Source organism: Pimephales promelas, chromosome 8 (assembly GCF_988280905.1).
Source record: "Pimephales promelas chromosome 8, fPimPro1.hap1.1, whole genome shotgun sequence".
Taxonomy (NCBI): Eukaryota; Metazoa; Chordata; class Actinopteri; order Cypriniformes; family Leuciscidae; genus Pimephales; species Pimephales promelas.
This window is the reverse complement of record NC_142776.1, coordinates 29625790-29646861: the sequence shown is the minus strand read 5'-3', so window position 1 is coordinate 29646861 and position 21072 is coordinate 29625790. Positions and strand designations below refer to the sequence as shown.

Sequence of the window (21072 nt, the reverse complement as noted above, 5' to 3'; positions counted from 1 at the left end):
TTCCCAATTTCTAGAAACTTCTATAGAACATCTCTATTGCCATGTGGGTTTTTTTGTTTGCTTTTTGAGTTTTTTGAGTTAAAGAAGTGAATACAAATATTTTATACTAAAATGAATTAAAAATAAGATAACTAATTATACGATAATAAGTAATAACTAATAAAAAAATAAAAAAAAATTCCTTAATTAAATGAATATAGGCCTAGCAAATCTCACAAATCTTGCCACTGGGATTAAATAGCTTATTCCATGTTATTTTAAGTCTCATGCTGAATCGTTTAACAGCCCAGATATTTAGTCATTAAGCTGTCAAAAATTATGTAGGGAAAAAATAATTGACCAAAAGGCTTGATTCCCCTGTAATCATTTACAATAATTAAAGACTATAGGGGGCCGTTATTGTGGCAGATTAAATTATATTCATAATTATTTATGTTCGGCATGTTAAACACAGATGTAATGGCTGTAAAATGGCCAGGATTACGTACTTATTATGCGCTTAATATTTTTCAATGATTGTGTATGTATAGAATATGTGCATGGATCTGCATTGATGCCAGGGGTTTGCGTGTGTCATTGTGTGTGTGTGTGTGTGTGTGTGTGTGTCTTTTCTCTGACACAGAGCAGGCACACACAGTTTCCCTGTAGAAGCATCTCCATGGTGTCCACTCGCTCAGTATCTCTGGGTTTTGGCTGGCAGAGGAGCTCAACACTCCTACATAGATAGACAACAGGCTGATGCTTAATCCGTTTCATCAATGTGTATGGTCATATTTGCTCCGGTAAGACCTCTTTCTCTAAAACCTTCAAGTATTGGTTCATTTTAAAGCATTAGGAATTCTATTTTAACAAGATGCACTGGCACAATTATAGCACTTATCTGAAACGTCACTAAGCTAACTTAACTAAAAAAATGTTTGTTTTATAAATTATTAAAGTATTACCAGAATAGAAATATAATATGACTATTAAATTTGTCACTATGCAATTGGATTTGCCCATAATTTGACAGTAGCAAGGACAAGTGTCTAATAAAAGTAAAGTCCTGATAAAATGTAGTGCAGTTTCTCATGGTTGAATTCTTAAAATAGCCTTTCAGGCATGCAGATACGTCTATCAAAAATCAGGTTTAATTATTAGCTGGTCTTTGGGGTCACAGCATCGGCTCCCTGTTTGTAGTCTCTCTTGCTTGAATAATTCATCTGCTCTTGTTGAAATGTGCAAAAGATCGATGCCATCTAGCTCTTTGACAGCCTTTACAATAATGAATCTGTGTTGTGATAAAAACAGCACAATTGCATATTTGTATTTGCATTGTATATGCATATATGTGTGTGTCTGTGTGTGTAAATGTAAGGTAATTAGTGTGTGTGTGTCTGTGTTTGTCTGAATGTGCTGCAACCCCTGGGTAATCTTTGCATAATTCACTGGGTCTCATTTGAGACTCATCAAAGAAGCTACCTTTTTTTTTTCTTCTTCTTTGCTTCATTTGTTCTGTCTATGCATGTTCTAAAGATATTATTTTATTTATAGGGGATGTCTGTATGTGTGATACTTTTTAAATATTCACACAGTTTTTGGTTAAGTATTTTTTAGTACACTTAGAAATAAATAACATAATACATTTTAAAAAATCTGCATTCTCTTTCTATTACTGTCTCAGTCTTCTCTTGACACACACCGACCCAAACGCTGAAGTATCCGAGACAGTATTTCATTTGTATATACACAGTAAAGGCATTAAATCTTAATTGAAAGGAGCCGCATCCTTTCATCTGCTGTAGTATCGGAAACAGAGAGAGAGAGAGAGGAAGGGATTGGGGGAAAGAGAGAATAGCAGGAGACTTGGATATATTTCTTATCTAACACCTGTGTCCACAGAGAATAAAGCCCTGGCACTTCTGCAGTAAACCCCCAGCCCTTTCATTAATTATGCCAAACACAATACAAAACCTGTGAAAAATATTCAAATTGTGTCAGACAAATGTGTTGATGCCTGGCATCCAGGTTTAAAACAACTGCAGGGGTATTAGTGCACTTAAAAATCATCTGTGTCTAATTTTGTCCAGCAGTAGGATGAGAGGTCATTTAAATTGACCTTAAATCAGAAAACTGGAGGAGAATTAAAACAGAATGTTTTAAAGGGTTAGTTCACCTTAAAATTATGTCATGAATGACTCACCCTCATGTCGTTCCAAGCCCGTAAGACCTCTGTTCATCTTCGGAACACAGTTTAAGATATTTTAGATTTCTGTCCCTCCATTGAAACTTGTCCTTGTCCGGAAAGGAAATAAAGACATCATCAAAGTAGTCCATGTGACACCAGTGAGTTAGTTAGAATGTTTTAAAGCATCGAAAATACATTTTGGTCCAAAAATAACAAAAACTACGACTTTATTCAGCATTGTATTATCTTCCAGTTCTGTTGTCAATCCACATTCAGTGACGCTGATGACGTGTTATCTGGTGTGTCCGTGTATTCGGGTTCAAATAAATATGTCTGGGCAAAAAAAATGCAAGTCATCCTCTGTATAGAAATCCGAAAAGATATGCAAAGATTGTTTTGTTTACAGCGTGCGTCTCCCCCAGACTGTAAACAAAGCTCGGGCGCACTGTTAACACGTCATCAGCGTCACTAAACGTGGATTGACAACAGAATCGGAAGACAATACAATGCTGAATAAAGTCGTAGTTTTTGTTATTTTATCGACCAAAATGTATTTTTGATGCTTCAAAACATGCTAACTAACTCACTGGTGTCACATGGACTACTTTGATGATGTCTTTATTTCCTTTCTGGACAAGGACAGTATATTGTATACATTTTTAATGGAGGGACAGAAAACTCTCGGACTAAATCTAAAATATCTTAAACTGTGTAAGGATGAATGGAGGTCTTATGGGCTTGGGACGACATGAGGGTGAGTCATTAATGACATCGTTTAAAAAAAGAAAAAAAATTAATGACATCATTTTCTTTTTTGGGTGAACCAACCCTTTAATGTTCTATGAGGTTAATTTGTCTCGACTTTGTCTGATGAAGTAAAGCTTCTGTACAGATGGGGAGTCAAGAGAGCTGATCTTATACTGCATCATCAGGGCACTTAATTAATATTTAGCTTCCCCTCCCCCCAGCTTTGTGCTGTTTTAGCATTTGCAACATGTGGGGGATATTCTGGCCAGATAATGGTTAAAGTGGAATGTTTGGACAAAATCCAAAACAACATCAGCATCAGTTTCGACTACCCATTCAGGTAAGTGTTCTTAATTACCACAATGCAATTTAAGCATTAAAATGTGTTACACTTTAATTATGTATTATCCGTTGTATTTGTTGTACTGTGTGGCGAGCAGGACAAGGTCGAGGGCTGGAGGATGTCGCGAGGCCGTGCCGTGATTAATGATGAGGTACACTTGCGCGACACACCGGTCTCGTGCCATCCTCCCACGGCCCATGGCCGTCCTGCTCGCCACATACTGGTTCAAACTCTCTTCACATCCTGATAGCAATCAATACTAGAAATGGTCTAAATATAAAAATATTTACATTCACAAAACATTTACTGTGGAAGTCTTTGGACCAAAAAAGTTTTTCCAATCATCACACGTCATCAGCGCATTCCATGAGGCAATGCAGAGTTGTAGACAGACAACAGCCGCGGTTTCATTACAGATTTAAAACTTTTGTGATATTTTCTGTCGATAAAAAACTATCGCAAAATGGCGGCGTTTCCATTATGCGATGTTATGCCACTAAAACGTCTTTTTTTCTCTCTCGCAATTAGTTGTTTCAAAATCATGGCAGTGGATGTTGATAGGTTTACATGTATCCCAGTCACCGCACTATTCATTATTTTTAATCGAATGAGACGTAGACGTGTTATCCAAGCATTAATGGCAACTTGGCAAGGAAAGCCTTTATTTTTGGAGCGGCTCATGTAAGGTGTTTCTGGGTGTTTCTCCCTAAAATATGCTTTATGGGCTTGATAAATTGCGGCATTTCTTTGCTGTTTAGAATCCAGTATTCCTGTAATTCTGTTGTCTTTTATGAGTTTAATAAAGAACTCTGTCTTGTCTTTTGTCCAAACATACCACGCTATGTCAGGTGACATGCAAAAACTGTTTCTATTGCAGTTTTGCGAAATATCACCTTTTCGATTTGCCTGAAAAACCACCTTGTGCGAGCGTTAACATTTTCTTTTGCGATAGGGGTCTTTGTGAAATTGACGTGTTTTCATTGGCCGTATTTTCAATGAGCAATTTCAATGTCAAAAGGTAATGGAAACGTAGTCACTGAGCGGTGCAAACAAACAGCAGCTACCTATTTACAGTTCCTCCTGAAGCAAAACAATGAGCTTATGCTGCGTTCACGCCGACTCGGATTTATACATTTCTATGTTAAGTCTATCAACGCTGAAATGAATCTGCAGCAGTCAGGTGTTATGAATAAGAACTCTTAAGTTGTTTACTTTCATTATTATTGTCATGGGATCATATGTGCAGTGTGTAACTCACTGGTTGTTTGTGCTAGATCTCTCAAGCTTTGATACATGGTAGCCACATCTGTCTAAATAAAACTCACTTGGATGTGTACTACACAATCACAGATTATGTGAGTTAATGTCAAAACATACCCCACTACTGGGATTTTGAATTCATATATGACCAGCCAAATGCTATTTGCTTTATCTCAGTAACCCTGAGTAATTGGCCACTTGCGCTTGATGAGAAAATTAGTCATTGCTAACTAGCAAACGTATATTTTGTCAGTAATTGAAATTGCCCGATATTGCACCAGTAGTTTTCAGTTTAAGTGCAAGGTCATACTGACAACAGAGAAATAGTGAGTGCATCTAAGGGTCAAGACAGGTAGAATTAAGTCCTTACACTATCCACAGTCAAATCTAAAGTAAACTATGAAGTGAGTCACTATTTTTAGAAGAAATTTGACACATTAGTGGCATCCCATTGGCACAGTCGACTTATGAATGATAAAAAAAAGCTATATTTGTGCTTGAAACGTGTGAAAGAGCTTAATTACTATATTTTCTCTCCCCAGACTTCAACAGGCACACTTCAGTGCTCCTCTGTGTGAAGGAACTAAGAAAGAGACTCTCTTTCTCGAAGGAGATTATGCTTCATCTGTACAGTTCTTCGTCACTGTGTCAGTCCTGGCTTTCCTCTATTCCCTTTTGGCCACAATTGTTTATTTCTTCTACCAGAACAAATACAGAGAGAAGAACAGAGGTCCAGTAGTTGTGAGTGCATTTCAAAATTTTTGTAAGAAAAAGACTGAGAGCACACTGTGCTGAAAAACGAAATATAGGTGTATATTATTTTCTTTTTTCTTTTTCGGCAGAACACATAACAGATTTGTAATGGCATTGAATAGTACCCGAGTTTTTGATGCACCAAAAAGCGCATTCATCCATCATTAAAGTAATCCATAAGACTCCAGTGGGTTAATAATTGCCTTCTGGAGCGAAGCGATGGGTTTTTGTAAGAATAACATCTATTCACAACTTTATAAACTATAATCACTGGTTTCACTATAATCACTGGTAGGACGTACATCAGGTCAGAGGGAACCCGACTCTCTCGTGAATGCTCATATAAAAGCCAGCGATTATAGTTTATCAAGTTTTAAATATGGATATTATTCTTACAAACACCCACTGGAGTTGTGTGGATTACTTTTATGATGGATGCGCTTTTTGGAACTTCAAAAAAATATTAAATTACAAAGCTGGGAAGAACCAGGATATTTTTAATGTAAAACCGATTGTTTTAAGAAGAAATTTTCATTTTTGGGTGAACTACTCCTTTAACCGAATCACCAAGACCTTCGTTCTGTTTTCTCTTCTTATTTTCAATCGTCATAGGACTTCTTGGTGACTCTAGTGTTCTCTAGCTTGTGGCTGGTAAGCTCAATTGCCTGGGCTAAAACTCTGTCTGGGGTGAAGACAGCCACTGATGTGCATCAAATCCTGCTGTTAATGTCTGCATGCAGAGCCCAGGAGAACTTATGTGAGGTCTTGCAGGAGCCCATCTGGACAAATCTCAACATGTCTGTGGTGAGTAGATTTCTTATTTAGCATCGGTATTGGAAAGAGAATATAAAGGAACTTGTTTTGCAATTGATATACACTACCATTCTAAAGTTTGGAGTCAGTTAGAAATTAATATATTTATTCAGAAAAGATGCATTAAATTGATCAAAATTGACCGTAAAGATATTTATAATGTTACAAAAGATAACTGTTTCAAAGAAATGCTGTTGTTTCTAACTTTCTATTAATTAAAGAATACTGAAAAAGAATTATCCATGTTTGCACAAAAAAATATTAAGCAACACCAGCGTTTTCAACATAGGTAATAGTTGGAAATGTTTCTTGAACTGCTTAAAACATTTAAAAATCTTACCGACCCCAAACTTTTGAACCCTTTACATGTGAATTAAAAATGTGCCTATATTAAAAAATGCATTTATAACTATTGTTTTATAATTATGCTGGCTTCACAAAATTTGGCACAGTCCTTCATCCTGTTGAATCCCTTAGTAACCAACTAGAATGCCACAACTGCTTAACAACTAGCCTAGAAGTTCCTTAGTAATCACACAACACCCTAGCAACACCCTAGCAACTACTAGTGTCTGTCAGGCCCATATAGCTCAGACTTTTAAGGTTTTTAAAAACTTTCAAGTCTTGGTAAAGGACTTGACAAACTTTCTTTTCCAATAAAAATGACCAATTTACAAGTAGACAATGTTAAATCCCATATTTCTAATTCCTCCTTGTCTGCTTGCAGGCCTTTGGTTTTTTGAACTTTTTCCTTTGGGCTGGTAATATTTGGTTTGCCTACAAAGAGACGGGTTTGCATAAGTCCACCCAGCGCCATCCCTCCAGAACTCCCTCTGAGAAACGCGGCAGCTTCAGGCAGTACAGTCAAACCAGTTTTGATCAACCTGGAGCTGGTTTTGGCCAGAGGCTCTACAACCAGGCGAGTTTTGACTTATCAAGCGGAGGCTTCAGTCTACCCCAAACTAATCTAGGACTGCCGATGCTGTACGGACAGGCGGGGAGTCCCACATCCAGAGGCCCTCTCATATTTGTCAATGAGATGTGAGAGAGACTGTGACTGTGGAGAAGAGAAAGAAATTTGAAATAAATAACAGCCGACTCTGATGTTTTCTCAGTGATAACACTGATCATTTGTCATTGTGAATTTGATATTTCTATCATGAGACGTAGAAATTGTGGTATTTTTGTAGAGATCAGTCCGCATACTGTTGTTTATTCGTTTACTGTATAATTAAGTCTTGATTCTAACTTTTACCTGCCCTTATGAAATCACAGTTCTTGTAAATGTTTAACTGTAGCATTTGGTACAGCAAGGCTGTACTTACCATTGGTGGCTCCTCATAAGGCCAGTGTTGACTTGTTTCTCTTTTTATTGACCTATAGCATTTGTTATAAAAAATAGCACCTACAAATTTAGAAATAACTATATCTACAACATGCCAGTTGGAGTCTATTGTGAAATGTATTATTATGTCACATTGAACTTAAACTTTAAGACCTTGATATAATTATCTATCTATATACATAAAACCTATTTTGCATTTGACTTTACCGTGTCGTATATGGCTGTTGATAAATTGTGATAATTCTACAGTATTTGAATGGCTTTTTGCATTGTATGCCTACATTCTAACAGTCTATGTTTGCCGTATACTTTTCAACTTCTCCAAGGTACTTTAAAGGATAACATGGTATAACTATCATGATAGTGTCAAACAGCATGGCGTTATCACGGTAGCGTGTCCAAAATACCATACTACATTATTATATGTGGGTTTTTTCAATGTTCTGCAATGAATTATGATTAATTACCAGTGGACGCCTGGAAAAAGCAAATGGTTTGAGTCAGAGATTAATCATTTTTCATTTAACCTTACACAGGTTACATGTGAAATGCATGCAAAAAGAGTGCTAAAATCCAAGTCACTCTGTTGTTCCAGTGTATTATAGGATTTAAAACTGTACAAATGTTATATGGAAACTGATTGCGTCTTAAAATTAAGTAATAAAATTATACTAATCCCTCTAAATGGCTCTTTTATGTATTTCACCATAATGAATGCTATCATTACCATTTCAGTTTGTTCCTGGAAGAACAATGAATCTGAAATTAACTATCTTGGTCGAAATGACAAAAAGGAACATTCAAACAGAAACAATCCCATTTGGAGACTCAAAAGTGAATTATCTTATATTCTATCAGTGCTTCTTTGTTTGCAGTGTCTTTTACAAAAGAGACAACATCCATATCTGAAGCTACTGTGTTTTCCCCATTAAGCCTTTTAATGAAGGGGTGTAAGGGAGCAATTAGGATCTGTTGGCCTGTCAGAGCCCTATCAGAGCCATGTGGTTAACATCTCTATATCTGCAGAGTATATCCAGCACTGCAGTGAAGCTAACTGCTTGCAGCTGCCTAGGATCCAAATTGCAGCTTTTAGGTGATCATGAGATTTTAGCCACTGGCATGTTGCGTGTGCCAAATGAAAGGTTACCACTGAGAAACTCTACAGCTGTTCAATTACAGGCCTAGGACTAAAAGAGTGCAGTGAGCGTGATTTAAAGAGCTTGATAGAAAACAGAGAGATACGATTATGCAAGGCAGTAATGCACATATAATTTTGATTAACAAGTATCAAACAAGCTTTACTGCAGTATTTTTACAACATTTAACAGTAAATTAATACTGTACTAAATTATAGTGTAAATTCACACTAACATACACTGTAAGGCTAGTTAAGAAGTGTTAAAATGGCCCTAAGAGAGCTTACGCAGTTAATTAAATAATCATCTTACATGGTGACATGATGTCGTAGTGGCACTTGTGTTTTACTCTAGGGGACAGAGTCTCAGATATTCATAGACTTACCCGAGCAAATGAAAAGACGTCATGTTGTTCGATATTAGGAGGTACAAGTGAATGTGAAGAGGAGGCTGGACTGACCCTCACTGTTCCTCTATACTGCAGTCCAATCTTTGTCATTCTGTTCATCCATCTGTCATCTCTGGCTCTTAGACAGGGTCATGGTCATAGGCTTAATGATAAAGCATGAAGCTACAGCTAAACACAATGCATGCATTTGATTGCAGCCACCATGACCTACTAACTAAAACCACAAATAAATGCTTGTCCTATTGGGGATTCATATAAATAATTATTGCGTGTCATTATACAATTCACAGACTAAATGTATGCATTAAACTTTAAAGCAACATCAAAACATTACAGAATATATTTAAAATATATAAGACAAGGCCACAGCTCCAAACACAGGTCAATATTTACTTATCTATATTTGATTTTATATTCAATTATACATTTTCTAAGGCAGCCAAATCAAATAGAAATAGTACCCACTTTTATGACCCATGTAGAAAACAGGAAACTATCAAAAACATGCACACATAATCATCAAAACATGGGGCAAATGCTGAGGGCCACAGATTACAGTGCATAGCAGGATGCTGGCATAAATGGGCATCTTTCACAGAAGGGGATGAGAAATGAAAAAAAGCTTTTTTTTCCCCTTCCCGATTCCTGCTGCTCAGCTGTGACCATGTTTCTCATCATAATAATAACCTTTATTTTCTATTGTGCATTTAAATGTACATCTCAAAAGCGCTGTATACAAAAACAATTAACCTTCAAATGGTCTTCGTTTCCTGTTTAAAATTCTGGGCTTCGGGGTCTATCCCAACAATTGATTGAGTAATTGTACAAAAAATATATACATTTTTAATCATACAAATATAATATATCATTTTTTGTTTTTTCACATTTCCCATTCATTTCAATGTGGGGTCATATTGACCCCGAAGACCAGAAGTGTAGAAGTTTACCCTCAGAACAACCTAATCAAGCCCAGTTTTTTTGTGTGTATAGATAGACAACACTATCTCACGACCAATTCGTACGAATTCGACGAATGATTAAAAAGTCTAATTCGTACTAATTCGTACGACCTCACTCGTACGAATTCGTACAATTTGTCTAAACCCACGTGATGGGTAGGTGATGGGCACTGCCACTCCGTTGAATCACCGATCTTGATGGCGAACTGAGTTTATTTATACGGCATCCCTGGTAAATTAATCTGATTCACTAAAGTGCCGGCTGAAAACAAACGTGCTACCTTGTATTATTTAAAATTTTTAATCCAGTTCTTCCTTATACTCAATTCAGTCGGGAATCCATGAAAACTTACGTAGGGTTGGCGACGTTGTTGGTTAGATTTACAAAGTGGAACAGAGCAGTGACATAGCCTTCGTCTCAGCCATTGTTGAACTGCGTCGGAAGTGGACATGCCCGGAAGCGTGATAATCCCTTATTAGCTATATAGACACTTTTTAATCACTCGTCGAATCCGTACGACTTGGTCGTGAGATCGGGTTCAGATAATGTATGAAATATACATAATGTACATATATACATACATAATGTAGGAAAAGTCACAGTAAACTTGTCCTTCTTGTCCTTTACCCAAATCCTCTTTTTGGTGCATTCCATACATTTTCATATGCATCCTTGTATTTTACTGTGGTGTTAAATTATAGCTTGCTGCTCAAATCTATCTCAAATAGAAAAATGTTTAATGATGGCTTTAAAACTGTTTATGAGAGAGAAAGTAACATATGAAAGTTATTATCTTAAAATGACAATTCTGTCATATAAAACTTTTTTTTTAAATATAAAAGGGGGTTAAAGTGAATGTTCTTGGTGTAAACTGGCCTTGCACATCATTGCATGGTGATTTTCATCCCATTACTTGGGCTAAGTAGATTATTATATTATAATTTTTATTATTATTAGAAATTAAAAAATGCAAACATTCCGGTCACAGTAGCCTACTTAGTACTTCAAACAAACTCAACATCACATATCCATTGCATGTCGTTTCCACCTGCCACCTAGAAGTGTCGCCAAAGGAACGTCAGACACACACCACTCTCTCCTCCGAAACAGGGGAGGCTGTCTGATTCAGTCAGTCAAGGTTACCTCCTGTGAAAACTCGGCTGTAGTGAGACGGGAGTTAGTTTACTAATAACAATGATGATGGACTTTAAATAAAAATCGAATCGAATGCCTGGTAACAAATACATGTATATAGGCTATATATTTTTTTCTATAATATTATTTTCACTACCCTACCTCATTCTGACCCTCTGTCTGAAATGATCAATTTTTAACCCTCTGGGCTTCCTAAATGGTTTACACTTAGCTTCCTCTCGGTCAAAAAATACTAAAAATTTAACTATTTTTTCCCCCATGCAGGAAAACCAATAAAATATATTTTTGTTCAATATTATTTTCTTATTATTATTTAGAAATTTTTAAGATTTTTTATAGACTTTGCATTAATTATATAATTTTTATGAGCTATTTTTCCATTAGAATTAACCATTTTATTATTAATATTATTATTATTTTATTATTATGATTTATTTATTTTTAATAAATTTTTTTACGCACAACATTCAACCCGAAAATAGTCATATAACCATTGCAATAACTCTGAAGCTATTCTGTTGAAGGTAAAAAAAACCTGCAGCTTCTTTAACTGTCAACAGAAGGTTCTTTGCGAACTCTCCACACTGTGCCTTGTTTACAAAACATCTGTGGTTTAACTCTCAGAATAAACATATTTCCCTGACGTGATCCAGGACGCCTCGAACATTCTTTTATGCTTTATCCACTAGGCACCCAGACAGCAACACAGTGTCGGCCCAGATCCGGGGCCACATCTGGTACATGTGGATTCCACGCGTACTAGATGTGGGCCGGATCTGGTGTGACACTCTGTTGCTGCTGGGCAGCGTCAGTGATTTATAATGCATTCTATTTGCTTTTGATGCAACGCTTGCAGAGGCTGCAGTTTCAGGACCACATTTCTAGGACCCTGACAGTGCCATCTAGACAATTTTTCTCCAATTTAGGATTAAAACTTCAAACAAAACATTCTAACATTCTTTAAAATATCTTCTTTTGTGTTTGACAGAAGAAAAAAACTTTTAAGGGTGGGTAAGTGATGACCAAATTTTCATTTTTGGGTGAACTATCCCTTTCTTTTCTGTAGCAAAAATGTTTTTGGTGATAATAAATCAATCAAGCAAAAAAAAAGTCAACAAGCAAAAAAACAAACAAACAGGAATTTGTCTACACACCAACTTTTCCATACTTTGTCTCACTTTAACAGGACTTTCCGAATTTTTTACGTGTTTATTTTTATGTATTATAGTTTTGTTAATGTTGAAAATGCACTTTTTTCTATTCACTCTTTCTGTCTCCAGAACTTGTCCTCATTTCTCCCCGCAGTCATATCGTGTAAGTGTCCAGCCAGTTCACCCTCCTCGACCTGACACAACTAACTCTAACAGGATTACGAGATCAGGCTCTGGTAGTAGGAACGTCATTAACTTATCTGTGCATGGGCACAACTCAACAAGATAAAGATCAGACAAAAGATCTGCTTAAGCTCACCTGCAATACTGTACACTAACCTGCCAGCTCTGGCTAAATGAATAATGGTTTTAAACTAATTGGTTAATCCCTCATGGTGAGAAGCATGCAGTCCATTTACATGTAGTTCCTTTCTGTATATATTTTGTACATAATAAAAACACTTTGAATGTATTACAAGACATGAACACTGTATCTAATTCCACTTGATTCCACTTAATCCTAACACACCAAAGCAACATTTTTGTATCAATTGTGAAAGAAGAAAACAGTAATTAGCCTTTTTTGAGCAGACAATTGCTTAAATATGCTTGGTCTGAAAATCATAAAAAGCTCAAATGTTTTTATGAGACTGACCATTGGGACTGACAAGAATCACACTACCTACACTGAAAAAAATAATATGCTTTATCTAATCAATAAAATTGTGGCAACATATTACAAGCAATATTATTAATTAAATTGTATGATTTAGAATTAATTAGAATGTTAATTTGATTAACTATTACTCAATTCTAATTTGTTCAATATAATAAATAATATTGCTTGTAATTTGTTGCCACAATTTTATTGATTAGGTAAAGCAGCATTTAGTCTGATAAACTGGATTAGAACGCAGCAATAAAGCAGAGAGTTTTATGAAATAAAAGACTTACAAATTACACTTGACATGATTTTGGAGCATTTCACCCTTTGTCGCTATAACAGCTTCAACTCTTCTGGGAACGTTTTCCACAAGGTTTAGGTGAGTGTTTATGGGAATTTCTGACCATTCTCCTAGAAGTGCATGTTGGAACAGGAAGGGGCCTTCCCCAAACTGTTTCCACAAAGTTGGTAGCATGAAATTGTCCAAAATGTCTTGGTATGCTGAAGCATTAAGAGTTCCTTTCACTAGAACTAAAGAGCCCAACAACAGCAACCACTAATTCTCCTAGCAACCACTAAACACAGACTCGTCCGTCTGATTGCCAGACAGAGAAGCATGATTCTTCACTCCAGAGAACACGTCACCACTGCTCTAGAGTCCAGTGGCGGTGTACTTTAAACCACTGAATCCATCGCTTTGCATTGAATTAGGTGAAGTAAGGCTTGGATTAAGCTGTTCGGCCATGGAAACCCATTCCATGAAGCTCTCTGCGCACTGTTCTTGAGCTAATCTGAAGGCCTCACAAAGTACTTTGGAGGTCTGCAACTATTAACTTTGTATAAAGTCGGCGACTTTTGTGCAAGCAAGCAAGGAAGGAGGTGGCCAGTCTGGTGTCATGGTGTGGAGACAATAATCTCATTCTCAACATGGAGAAGACGAAGGAAATAGTCGACATGAGAAAGGAGAGGAGTACGCATCAGCCACTGTTCATCTGGGAGCTTGAAGTGGAGAGGGTGAGCAATTTTAAATACTTGGGTGCCCACATTAGTGAGGACCTCACTTGGAAACCACACGTCACGCAGCTGGTTAAGAAGGCCCAACAGCGGCTGTATTTTCTGAGGAGGTTGAGGAGGTTTGGCATGTTGTCAAAGATCCTCAACAACTACTACGGCTGCGTTATCGAGAGTGTCCTGACTAATTGCATCACTGTGTGGTACGGCAGCACTACTGTCATGGACCATAAACGCCTACAGAGAGTGATAAAGACTGCACAAAAGGTCACCAGGACTCCATTGACCTCTTTAGAGAGCATATCACCATAGGATCGCCAGGAAAGCTGCTTCCATCCGACCCCTCCCATCCCCATCCCATCAATGTGTGATTCGGTCCGAATGCAATGATAGAATGTCATACCTGCCTGTCTACATATATGTATTTCCATACCTCTCCGCACCAGACATTATCAGCATGTTCTGATGCAATGCAGAGTTGTAGACAGACAGTCTGAGCTGTGTAAACAAAAACAACAGCCATCTTTTACAGTTCCTCCTGAACCAAAACAATGAGCTTATGCGGCATTCACACCATGTCATAACTTTACTTACGAGATCACAACCGTGACGTTCTACCTGAAGCTGTTCAGTTTTAGTTTCTATGTAAATACTATCAACTCTGAAATAGATCTGCAGCAGTCAGTTGGGACAAGTCAAGCTCTGTAAGATGTTTATGTTCATTATTATTGTAATGTAATTTAATGCCATCCTGTGTGATGCTTTGCAGACTCTGCTGTGTGCGCTCATGTGTTTTGGAGGAGGTGTGACTTCGTAGAGACTCTGAAGGTAGGGTGGGATCTCATGCTTTCAAAGCTAGCTTGCTATTGCTCGCCTTTCCGAAATTGCCTACCCTACCTTTAATATTAAAAATTCTTGTAGCTTGATTTACCCTCTTGAAAGTTTATTGTATATTATCTCCCCTACTGTGAATGGTTAGGTTGGGACAGAAAATTGTGCTATCAAACTGCCTAATGAGTACACTAAACTGAACAAATAATCTACTCTCTTTTATTTATATGGATTAAAATTAAATAATGATAATGCTTGCTTTTATATATATATATATATATATATATATATATATTATGAAGGTTTAAAAACTACATAGTGTTACTTTAATGGACCTCTTGCCAAGCTGACCTTGTTTATCTTTGAGAAAACACATTCCTGGAATTGTAGCCATTAATGTCTGTGCCTGGCCAATAGCCTTGTGTGTTCAGTGTTAGCACCATGGAGCCACATAAGGACATTTTGGCAGGATCAGAATAGTACAAGAAATTGGTCATCCAGCTGATCTCTCATAAAAATAGATCAATCCACAATCTACAACAATTCTAACAACAAAATAGCTGAATTACCATGTTTACTAATGTTTCCTTATTGTTCCTGGGTCTGCCATACAAAACACAATATGATTTATGGAATGTATACATTATTTGTGTATTCCATATTTTTGTGTACATTTGTAAACTTTATATTAAAGACTGAACATTATTGTAGTACTAAATGTATAGTCTATCTCTCGATTTAAAAATATGATATGTATGTTGGAGCAAACATGCACAACATTCATTAAATTCATTACAAATGGAAACTGAAACAGTATTTAATGCCAGTATTTATTTCTATGTATTTCTTTTTCATTATTTACAAAATATATGTACATTTTCGGCAGAAGATATAAATGCTAGCCTTCCGGCACATAAAAATAAAACCACAATTTCAATGTTCACTGATCACCCAATAAACCCTGAGCTCTAAATTCATTTAATAGGATAGTGAACGCAACCAGAAACTAATTCAACTGTCTTTTTTTTTTTTGTCTTTTTTTTCAGATCCCCAAAATTGGTCAATGACTAAAAGAACATAATCTGTGAGAGGTTCAAATGTCTATGCTGGAGATACAGAGGACACCTCCGTCTTGCTGGTGGACACAGTTGAGGACTCGTCATCGCCAAGAGGATTCTTTCCACAGAAAAGAGTGGTCAGCATGCAGTTCCTGAACTGAAAAAGACAGAGTTTCATTTAGAACTTTTGGGCAGGTTATATTGCTTTTTATTGATAGCCACTAGAGAGCGGAGAGGGAGAAGAGCAGGAATGTGATGTCTGGGATATCCTGGCAAAGTCTGATATATGATTTACCTGTTTGTTTAGAAGCACATAGATGACGGGGTTATATATGGCTGAGGTCTTTGAGAAAAAGGCAGGAACAGCCATGAACTGGGCACTGAAAGCAGCTCCCTTATTAAAGAAGATCCAAGCAGCAACAGTGGCATAAGGGGTCCAAGCCAACAAGAAACCAAAAACCATCAGGACTACCATTTTTGTCACTTCCCTCTCAGCCTTCTGGGTGGATGCTGAGTCCTGCTGTTGAGCTGCAGCCTAAGAGAGCAAAGCAGACAATGTTTAATACAGCTAATATTCCAATAGTTGAGAATTTGCAGCAATGTTTAAAGAGACATTTCATACCGCCTTGACGGTGCAAACAAGCCGCCCATAGGTGAAGAAGATTACGGTAACCGGAAGTATAAAATGGCAGGAGAACATGTAGAGAACGTATGATTCATTGTTGTATCCAGGACTCAGAGTGTAGTAGTCTGGTCCACATGAACACTGCATTCCCTCAGGAATATATCTATTAAAGAAAAACACTTGATGTTAAGAAAACTTAAATTAGAGTAGTCTATTGGACTTTTTTGTTGGATTTGAAAAAGACAGTACAAACTATGCTAAAAATTTGCATCAAAACTCAATGTGAGTGTTACACTGGGACAAGCCTTATTTACTTTTCTACATTGAAAGTAAGCATTCCTGTGTATTGATAAACAAATTGTGTTCAAGAAAATTGAAAATGCCCTTGTTTAACTGAAATGTATTGTTATAATCACTGCACTGGAGAACAAATTATTTGAATAATGTCTGATTAGACCAACCTGGACCAGCCAACCAGAGGGGGAGCCGCACATGCCATGGCCATTACCCATGTAAATGCGATTCCTGACAAAGCGTGGGTGCTTGAGAATTTGAAACTACCCATTGGCTTGCAAACCACAATGTATCTCTCTATGGCCAGAACCACAAGTGACCAAAGGGCAACTTCACCTGTGTGGCAAGTGAAATATACAATTAATTTACACCCTACATTTACAGCTAAACCTACTTTTAAGATTCGCCCAAGTAATTCCTTAGAGCATTCAAAGTAAAAAAAAAAAAAAAAAAAACTTCTCACCTCCAAGTGTGGCCATGAAGCCCTCAACGGCGCAGGCAGTTGGACCCAGAGCAAAGTAGCCGTGAATTGCTGTGTAGAAAGTGACCGTGAATCCAAAACAAACCATGATGGTGCCGGCCACAGCCAGGTTAACCAAAATGAAGTTGAGAGGTTGCCTGAGCTTTTTGTGTTGAGCTGTAACCAGCAAGGTAAGGACATTGATGGGAAAACCCAAGCAGATGAGGAAGAACATGTAAACAGCAAGCACTTTAAACTGCCACGGCTCAGCAAGATAATACTGTGGATATTCGAAAGGATTCCTCGCTAGCCCTGTCCTGTTGGACATGGGGATGTAGAAGTTGTTTCCCTCAGTGCCATTCATCTTTGCCAACTAGTGACCCAGACCTGGAAGAGGATGCGATCTGCTGTGTTGGATCTGCTCTTTATTTGCAAAAGTGCATCAGGTGAGTTTATATATCCCTCTGTGGTTCCTTATAAGGGATAAATCCAGGAGCGTAAGATAGGGAGGGTGTTTCAATGTGGGATTTGATTGAGAAGAGCAGACATAATCACTTTTGGGTTAATCAACTGATGAAGCTTTGGATCTTTAAGTTCTTTCACCTTTTTAGGACCTTAAATTAGGGCATGATATTGATCAACAGTACAAAGTGAGTAAAAGAAAGCTTTATTTATTTTATGGAAAATATATATCAAATGAGATCATTTTCTGATGTAGTTCAGTAGTGATAGTAACACAATAACACATTAAAATAACAAAATGTCACCTCGGATGTGCGTTTTATTTCAATATAACAATTTTAACCTGTCACATTTGTGGCCATTGTTGCTAATGGGGCTTGGGTTGGGTCGACGACGTGCATGTGTACCCCCAAAATCAAACACCCACCGCATAATGTTTTACGTCACTCTCATTTGCAGTATTAAAAACTATAGCATATAAGATGTTTATAATTTAAATGTATTTGAAATCATGCATGCTGCGATCGGTTATGCACTCGTATTTCTACAGAACCAGAGGTGCATGAGAAAGTCTTGTCTTTACCCACCCAGTTTAAATGTAAACGATATGGGCGCTGCGGAGACCCGCTTAGTGATTGGCTGAGTGAAGAACGAATTAAGGTGTCTAACACAAAGCTATAATGTGGCTTAAGAAAAAAGTGAAATAGAAGGCACGAGTCATGGTGGAGCCTAACTGTTGTGAAAGGATATAGCCTATAAACACACTCACATTTTTAATTTTTTTTTTATATATTAATTCTATTCTGTGGGAGCGAGAGAGACAGGTAGGACAGAAAGAGACGGGTGGACCACGAGGCTTTGAACTCGGATCACACGAAACAATTGCACAGCGTGACGGAGCGATGAGACTGTCGGGTCAGACACCCGTTAGCCTAAACACTTTATGGATTAGTAATGAGCAACGTGAATATATTGTCTTCCACTGAGCAAAATTATACAGGGTGAGTAGGCTAAAATAATGACAATCTGAGTGCAGTCTATTTATTAAATTTTTTATTAAAAGTATTTATAAAAGCCTCATAAAGTAAACGTTTCCATAATTTTCGAATATCAAAACGATGAAATAACACAAGCTAAAAAAAAACACAACTGGTATAGGCTAATAGGCTATGTAGGCTATTAAACAAAAATATTAAACAAATACTTGATCTTTAGCAGCTCTGCACTCTGAACATTCTCTCTCAACCAACTTCATACGTGCATCCTTGGATGATTTTTATGAATATGTAGGCAGGCTTCAAATTTTGTAACATATTTCTTTGTGAGACTGAGATAGCAGATGGCAGTTGCTTTCGTGAATGATGTGAGCTAGGTTAGGAAGAAAAATCATAAGGCTACATCAAGTCTTTTATGGGTTATTTTGCTCAAGTTAATATGAGTCTGTGACTGTTTTGTCAACCGGACCAACTGAGGCATAAATTATCTAAAATGTCAACGCAAAACATCTAAAAGAATTACAAAATATAATAATATATTTATTAATTTTGATTTTGGTGTGAAATAGAGACTGAAATAATAGGTAGACTATGAGCGCTATAGCTCCACAGCTCAAAGCGCTTTACGCAACAGTAGCTAATCAGATCAAAACAATAAACATCAAACACCTCACAATTTTCAGAAAAGTCAAAGTCGAAAGTCAAATCGCATTCCGAGTGAATATGGAGCAGCATGTGTCCGACCCAAAAGTCCAAAACAAATTCAGTAAAGATAAACTAAGAAATGCGTTGCAAAGTGGATACATTCTCGTCGACTCGCATCTCACATGCCATCGCCGAGCCAACTCCAGGACCCCAAACGGGAACACACGAGCAGCACCACCACACCGGCAAAGATGCAACCGCTCCGTCCGCAGCAAACACCAACAGGCAGTCAGGCAGGCTGGAGTCAGGTGGGCAGATGAAACAAAGCAGCAGACATGGAACGAAGCTGACCGCGAACACAAATGAAAGTTCGTCGAGATCCAAAAATGTCAGTTTTATGAGTATGAAACGTTTAAAACAGAAAATTTACAAAATACAATCACAGCTTCAAGTGGTAGCCAAACGCGCGCAGCACTCAGTGACCGGATGTTGTCCTCATACAGTTGAGCTGAAGAATTTGTCAGCCAAACTAACTGGAAACTGTATTAAGGCATATCTAAATCAAACAGCAAATTATCCGAAATTAAATTGCCCTATAAAAGATCGTGAGCATGGATTTCCCAATTGCATTCTTGTGGAATTGCTGCATGACTGATTCTCAAATTTACCTTAGAGCAATGCGATGCATAAACTGAGCCAACAAATTATTATAGGGACTATTAATAAATAATAATAAACTTTTTACCCTTCTTGGGTTCTACAAAGTAATTTGATTGACAATAACATAAACCATTGCCAAGACGCTGTTGACCTGTTTGCTCTAGCCTACTTTGCATACTTGGAGTTGTATTTGCTTATGCCTGCTCTTGTACCTGGCCAATAGTTCTTTGTCTGAGCATCATGCAGGTCACATTAAGACCTTTAGGCAGAGACTGGACTGGAGTCAGAATGGTTAGATAACGGCTGGTTTTGCAGGGTCAGATCAACCTGAATATTCTGGGTAAAGTTTGTGGGTAACATACTTTAGTTTAGGCTTCAATTCTCACTATCAGTCCGTTGGTTATTAACATATGATATTGGCTGTTTATTAGTCCTTATAAAGCATATTAATTCCTTATTCTGCACCACCATGTTCTAAATCTCTTAATCCTATACCCAATATCTAAACTTAACACCTACCTTAGCTATCAGTAGTTTGTTAAGGCAAATGTTGTAGCCTATTTAATAGTGATAATTGGACCCGAAAACAAAAAAATTGTTTTAATCAACAGCATTTGTGGCATAACATTGATTACCCAAAAGAAATCTTCTTTCTTTTCATAAAAAGTATATTCTGAAATTATGACTAGACGTTTGCTTTGACCAAACCCCATTCTTACTTGACACTATAGCAAAATGTACATAAGTAGGTCTACTAATTACTGCTTCACACTTTGTCTGCCATACAAAACACAATATAGTCAAGGAAATATACATTTTCTATATTACAAAGTTTTGGAAACTTATATAAAATACTCAATTAGCCAATAAATGGTTGATTAAACATTGGAGACTTTAAAAGAGCTCAGTCTCTACAATATATTCCAAACATATATCTGGCCTTAATGAGAGGATTGTTAAGCTCAATGTAGGGTGGATTGGATTGGATATTAACACTATGTGGGTTGTATGTTTAAAACAGTGTGTACTAGCTATATTAATGCTAAATTATGGTAAACTAATTTCAGTTTCAGTATCATACAAAATGTGCAAACAACCCAAAATGAAATCAATTGATAAATAATGGAA

The 21072-nt window shown here is 37.1% G+C and overlaps 2 protein-coding genes across 3 annotated transcripts; one reads left to right on the top strand and one right to left on the bottom strand.

Moving 5' to 3' along the window:
• The first annotated feature begins 595 nt into the window (after positions 1 to 595).
• synprb (synaptoporin b) lies at positions 596 to 8113 on the top strand. Of its 2 annotated transcripts, XM_039689039.2 has the most exons (5): positions 602 to 782; positions 3136 to 3254; positions 5060 to 5258; positions 5883 to 6074; positions 6811 to 8113. In XM_039689039.2, exons 1-5 carry the CDS (start codon positions 759 to 761, stop codon positions 7126 to 7128), a joined length of 852 nt encoding a protein of 283 aa, XP_039544973.2. In that variant the 5' UTR covers positions 602 to 758; the 3' UTR covers positions 7129 to 8113. The 2 variants fall into 2 exon arrangements, with proteins under 2 accessions (XP_088990458.1, XP_039544973.2); XM_089134332.1 differs by lacking the exon at positions 3136 to 3254 and having other exon boundaries at positions 596 to 782.
• Positions 8114 to 15546: 7433 nt separating this feature from the next.
• LOC120491469 (green-sensitive opsin-4) lies at positions 15547 to 21036 on the bottom strand. Its single transcript, XM_039689332.2, has 5 exons — positions 17186 to 21036; positions 16890 to 17058; positions 16426 to 16591; positions 16099 to 16338; positions 15547 to 15960 (listed from the first exon to the last, which is right to left on the bottom strand). The coding sequence occupies exons 1-5, from the start codon at positions 17544 to 17546 to the stop codon at positions 15847 to 15849; spliced, it is 1050 nt and encodes a 349-aa protein (XP_039545266.2). The 5' UTR covers positions 17547 to 21036; the 3' UTR covers positions 15547 to 15846.
• Positions 21037 to 21072: the final 36 nt, after the last annotated feature.

Excerpts from the sequence above, each read along its gene's own strand:
- LOC120491469 (XM_039689332.2), bottom strand. The coding sequence starts at position 17,546 with ATGAATGGCACTGAGGGAAACAACTTCTACATCCCCATGTCCAACAGG. Across the intron at positions 16,592-16,889 it reads CCTCTGGTTGGCTGGTCCAG|ATATATTCCTGAGGGAATGC; the intron begins GTTGGTCTAATC and ends TTTCTTTAATAG. Across the intron at positions 16,339-16,425 it reads TTGTTTGCACCGTCAAGGCG|GCTGCAGCTCAACAGCAGGA; the intron begins GTATGAAATGTC and ends TTGCTCTCTTAG.
- synprb (XM_039689039.2), top strand. The coding sequence starts at position 759 with ATGTGTATGGTCATATTTGCTCCG. Across the intron at positions 3,255-5,059 it reads AGTTTCGACTACCCATTCAG|ACTTCAACAGGCACACTTCA; the intron begins GTAAGTGTTCTT and ends TTCTCTCCCCAG. Across the intron at positions 6,075-6,810 it reads CAAATCTCAACATGTCTGTG|GCCTTTGGTTTTTTGAACTT; the intron begins GTGAGTAGATTT and ends GTCTGCTTGCAG.